The 6,070-nt window shown below is 37.4% G+C and overlaps 1 protein-coding gene across 1 annotated transcript in view; it reads right to left on the reverse strand.

The window, feature by feature from the left end:
* Window positions 1-6,070, reverse strand: part of LOC139140623 (integrin alpha-8-like) — a 105,396-nt gene that overhangs the window by 43,243 nt on the left and 56,083 nt on the right. Inside the window, exons 15-17 of the mRNA XM_070709985.1 lie at window positions 5,118-5,219; window positions 2,667-2,722; window positions 168-316 (exon numbers count right to left, since the gene is read on the reverse strand). Of these exons, the coding sequence (XP_070566086.1) occupies window positions 168-316; window positions 2,667-2,722; window positions 5,118-5,219 (307 nt within the window). The remainder of the gene's footprint in view (window positions 1-167; window positions 317-2,666; window positions 2,723-5,117; window positions 5,220-6,070) is intronic.

Here is a 6,070-nt window from a genome sequence, read left to right on the forward strand (position 1 = left end):
TATTTTGTTGAAAAATGAACTTTGTTGACAAGGTGTACACATCTTTTTCACTACAACTTTGAATTTTAACCAAAAATTTGTTAGTCATCAGTAGAGAACAAATACTGGAAAATACATCAAAAGTTAAAGCTGATGTGTGTTTATAATAGAATTGTTTTTTTTTTTACCTTTAGATGGACACGGCTGATCTCACAGACTCTGTCTTTTTTCTTGTGAAGTGTCAGTATCTTCTTTTCGTAGGCTTTTCCACTTTCAGGAAAAAAGGTCCGTTTTGGGAGTTCTTTCAGAGCATCCAGATTGGTCTCGTATTCGATTTCTGAAGATGGGGAATAAGAAATAATGAGAAAAAGAAAGAATTTGAAAATGTTTTACACAACATCATATACTTTACCTTTGTATCTATCCATAACGTATTCTGTTTGTTTTCTCACAATCTCTCTAGATTTCACTCTTATACCGGTAATGAATCAGAATCCACTAAAACTGTTCCATTCATGTGGAACAATTTTGACATTTTACACATCCACTTCAGGGAGTAAATGGAGAGCACCATAAATGCTGACAGGCAACCATAATACATAATTTATTCACTAAAAATACTCTTGATTTGCAAATGCACATTCAAGATACAAACATTCTCATAAAAAACATTAAAAATTAAAATCACTTCTTAATTTTCCCTCTGCTCCTAATCTATACTTGCAGCACCAGTTTCTGGAAGTCCATTTTATTTTTCCCCTCGGGTGGTGAAGGATTTGTGAAAAGAGTTTGAACTCATTTTGGCTAGGTTCTTACATGTAGCTGCACTCATTTGTACAAAACGCTCTGATAAATAAACATCATGACTTTTAGATCTTGATTGGAATATCTTTTTGGTCCGGAAGTACCGGTACAGCTATTGCACAAATGTTGCAACGATATGTTGTTCTGGTAAGCTAACTGTCATGAGTTGAAAACGTTTCCGTCATGATTGTAATTTTATTTTTGCCAAACGGTTAAAAGTCTCCACTGTCAGTGTTCTGAACGATGTGTGGGATCCAACAAAATTGTATGGTACATTGGATATTTCGTGTCCAGCTTTGACAAATTATTTAAGAATTGTATAGAAACAATACGAAGTCTGAACACGATTGTTTTTTACATCACATTGTTGTAAATTTATAGGTATATCATACTATTGGACTCCCCACAGCCTGGCCCCTGTTCTGATACTGCCACACACAACCAGCTTCAAACCATGCCTAGCAGACCGCCGTTCCTGACTAATGCCTAGTTTATAAACACCAGGATGAAAACTGCCAGGTGATAATCTCCTTTTACCCACACTGAGATTTTCTTCTGACAGCTTTTCAAGGAAGTAATAACAATTAATAATCATAGCGATGAACTGCAAATGCACCGACCTGACTCAGACCCCGAGAGCCGCGAATATCAACGGAGAGTCCCTGTGTGCCGCTGGGTCGACATATGTAATCTGGTTTAGAAATTTTTTGAGATCCTCTCGGGACGGAAACGCCGCAGAAGTGAAGATAAGAAAATTGTTGCTCTCAAACAATGGAGGGATAGTAGCGGAGGAATGAAAGTAATGATGGAGTGTCCCAAATGACATGAATGTGTCGATTGATTTGAATAACAAGGAGAAATTTTGTGCCGCAATGGTTTGGAGTGACATTTAGAGAACAATTTGTCGCATCCCATCATGGTATAGTTGTGAGCTTTATGGCTCCGTTGAAAAAAAAAAAAACTTGGGAAAAAGTCGAGAAAATTATGAAGCAAAGATAATCAAATTAGCGAAGAAATGAAATATCTGGACACAATTCGCCGTCGATGAAATTCAATTCAATTTCCAAACACTCGTGGCTGATTTTGTAAATCAAGAATGAGCAATTTTTTAACTGTCCTGACCATCATTTGATAATCGATACAGAATCTACAAAGCACTCGCTGTGTCAAATTTCAATATCAAAGAAAGTAATAACAGTCGGACGGGAAATTAATCTGAAGGTAAAATTTGATGAATTTGCAGTTACTAAATGATTTGTTTTTTCTGTGGAACCACCCTCAGGGTTCTGACAACACTGTATTATTATTGAAAGCTTGAATAGATGTTTTTTTTTTCCAGTGTTGATTTTAAATTGACTTTCCAAGCAGTTTGCATCCTGGTGATTATTCTGGGTTTTGCTGCAAGTTTGCTCGTCATGATTTTTAGAAAAACAGCCTTCCTTACGCAAAGTGTGGCTTTCCCTTAGGGTGAAAAGTTGTTTCTTTTATTCTTTCATGGTCTTGTGTGCGTGTGTGCGTTGTCGGAATTCAAGGGAATGAAAGAGCCCTCAAAAGAAAGGACAGTAATCAAGCAAATTACGACGTAGCTTGCAGCTTCCCCGTATGGGGACCTGAATTGAAACCCGAGTGACGGAAAGTCAAATCCATCAGAAGTTGTGAGGTCAAAGAGAGAGAGAGAGATACTTTTCATCTGCCTTGCGGTTTGAGGTTGTATACATCTGATGTTTTTTTCAACACCACTGTGTACAATTTCCTTCCTGTGGTTTACAATAAACTCACAGGTACACCCATCCTCTCAATTAACCCCTTTGTGGTTTTTCTTCTGTGTTACAGAATGCCCTATGATTGACAGCTCTTTCAGTCTCGGTGAGGTGTACACTTACCAATTGTGGACGGCACATGTCGACCTGAGTAACTGAAACATCTTGTGAACATGAAACTGGAAAGGAACGGAAAAAAAAAAATAAGGGCATAACAGGTGAGAACAAGGAAAATACATTAGGACTTCCCAGCAACCAGACATACACTTGTGATCATTTACATTTACGGAGTTGCACAGTAATGCCTCTTAAGGAGACAAAGCTGATCATTATAAGCCCAGATGATTCAGACTTGCTTGAGAGTGCTCTGTATAATTTATGTTGATGGCAGTACATCTTATTGGGCATGAAGACCTGAATTTTAGGACTGTTGCTATCGGCTATCTTTTCCACCAAATTCAAAATTGTTGGAAATCTTGTTTGTCTTGTATACAGTCATTTGTACATGGTAATCAACATGTGTTGCACTTTGTATCAGTAGAACTGCACCAGGGAACACATGTAAAGAGTCGATGAGAAATATGTCGTGTGCAATTGTTTTGATTATCTTCTTAACCTTAGAGGGACAAGATCCGAAACTTTCGACGTTATTATCGTCATTTTTGTTCTGTATAAAAAAAAAGCATATTTTTACTCAATTCGGATCCTTAAAGTGTAATGAAATACGAAGAATTATCGACACAGCATAACACTTTGTATACAACATGCAATAGCATTATAAACAAATAAATTCTAGTCTTAACAATAATTCGGTTGTCAATAATAACATTAGATGTTGGACACATACAGTACATGCTGTGTTGACACGTTGGATACTTGGTATTTCCTCATGAGTTTTGGAGCAAAGCGAGAAACTGCATGCTTGCTGCATGCTGAACTAAAATACTCCCGACAAATAAAAAAAATTACTGTTAATGGTGCTTTGATGGGCTGCTCTATTATCTTTTTCAGAAAATTTAGATGCACAATGCTGGATTCCGTCAAAAATAACAGACGCAAACCTCACATTACCTAAATCGCGATTGATCTGCGTGAAAAAAAAAAGCCATGACTATGCCGCTGTACATCCATTATTTCATTGACTGCGCTAGTAAGTGACGCCAAGCTTGTGAAAAAGTTGAAATTTTTGAAGGATAAGCACATAAAAGTCATTCCCTGACAGCCGACCTTACACGGTATAATGATAAAGGTACAAAAGGTTAATAGGGAAGAGGGTCAATTAGGGGCACAATATCGCCAGGATATTAGAGTAAATGGCTGGGGCAGGTGTATTAAAAATGGAGATATCAAGGAAAATGGACGTGATAAGGTCGGAGAAAAATGAAAACCAGATGTGAACTGAATGGGCCGGTGCATTTTAAGAGGGAACCACGACATGACTGTGAGAAATGTCAATGTGCCGGGGTAAGTATGGTTGGCGAGTTAATGGTGATCATGTCTTATGTGTGTCTGACAGTAGAATGAAGTTGCACGTATATCCTGAGATCGTGTAGTATCCTAGGCATTTTTGATGTACATGTACATCCTAAGCTTACATGTATACGCCCCAGACAAGAGAAGGTATATACATGTACGCAAGAAAAACACATGCATCTAGATATAGCTAAATTTGTATCAAAACTAAAAACAAACGTCAAAACACCAAGTTTACATCAATCAAACTGGTGATATGACAGCTATCCAGTATAAGTGTACAGCAAAAAGCCACTCATATGGCATGGTACAGAATTGGCTCCGACACCTCTTTAGCTCCATAGGTGCTTTTGATGCAATCTACACAAAACCCACTGCTTTGAAAACACTAGGGACGAGGAAGTGGACTCCATGTTCAACTTTCCGCGCAAGGTAGAATGCACCTCAGGGACAGACTCTCAAATTTTTACAATATCTTTCTGATCTAACACTGTTTGGGCTCATTTTGAGGCTTTTGAAGTAAGTAAGTTTTTCATTGTCTTATGTTTGTGAAATTTAGTTTTTCCCATACAGTTTACATATCGATGGCAGCCATTTTGAATATAGTTTGCTTTTCCATAGGACCAAAATTTGCACGATAACTGTAAATTTTTCTTTTTCAATCAATAAATCAATCTGTATTATCCCAATTAACGCAACAAGCATTGCGGCAGTAACAAACATACGTACATCAATTATAAAGTTTTTAAAATGTCAATTTTCAATACATGTATTAAAATCCAAATAGCATGGATTTTCATCTATCGGGGGTCTCTTTAATGTGATTGAAGCTTTGCCAATTACAAAAACCTAGATACCCAACATTTGTTGTTTTGGAGGAATAATATGATTCATCATAATAAACAGGGCCTTACATGTTCTGAAAAATCATATATTCAGATGGTCCAAAAGTTTTTAAATCATAACTAAGTGTACGAAAAAACAAAAATATTTACTGATTCAGAAACTCTTTTAACATGTGAAATAGTTTTCACGATTGGTACGTTTAAATTACATACATAAAATCAAAGGTAATTCTTGTTGAAATTGTTTCTTACTCACCAGGCATAACGAGTTCCGTCTTGGAGGCATGTCTTGATCTCCAAGTCAACATTATCTGGTGTCAGTGTGATGTCGACATCCAAGTCAATAACTGGTCTTGTTCTGATGGCATCAAAGGAAAAAATATAAAAAGAACGGTCAATTTATACATTCTTGTACAAACTAGAAGTGATATAGCATATGATTATTAAATAGCTGAGGATGAAACATCATGATCTACAGTATGTTGGCATTTAACCCTTTCACAAACTTGGTTTGGTCTAAACCCATTGATATCAATGGTGAGTATGGACCTGTTTACAGGGAATTACGGGGGAGAACAGGTGAAGTCAAGATTTGACAGAGTACTGGAATGACCTGGAAAGCCGATTCAATTCAAGGAGCGATGTCAAAGCAGTGTATCCAGGGGAAATTGCAAGTATGCATATTTGCAAGAGTGGAATTTTGTTTGCAAACTGAACACATATGCAATGTATTTCCATCAGCGCGTAATTGAGGCTTGTCCGGCGCCGCAACTGAACACCATAGTTGACCGTGTTTCTCCGCTCACCTGAAGATCACAAGCCAATAGTGAGCTAAAAGTAACATCAACGCAGTAGTGTGGGAACAGGTCAAATACAATAAATACGTCGACCATCTTGACAAAAAAATACCCTGGGGGAAATCTTGATGTAATTTTTTTGGGAAAAATGAATTTTCTTTATTGTCCAAACACAATGGCGGGTGTATGGGTCATGTAACAGACACATATCCCCCTGTCGGTTTCCTGTTGCTACGCAGGTACATAATTGAAGCCTCCTATTAACTTGCAAGACAAGAAGAATACACAGGGTCGACGCGACCTTCCTTAATAGAGTAATCAAGTTGAAGAGCTTGAAAATCTCATCTCTGACGCGCAATGCATATCAAAACGAGGTCGTGTTCACGTTAGATTCACATCAGCTGGTTAATAA

The sequence above is a fragment of the Ptychodera flava genome, chromosome 9 (genome assembly GCF_041260155.1).
Source record: "Ptychodera flava strain L36383 chromosome 9, AS_Pfla_20210202, whole genome shotgun sequence".
Classification (NCBI taxonomy): Eukaryota; Metazoa; Hemichordata; class Enteropneusta; family Ptychoderidae; genus Ptychodera; species Ptychodera flava.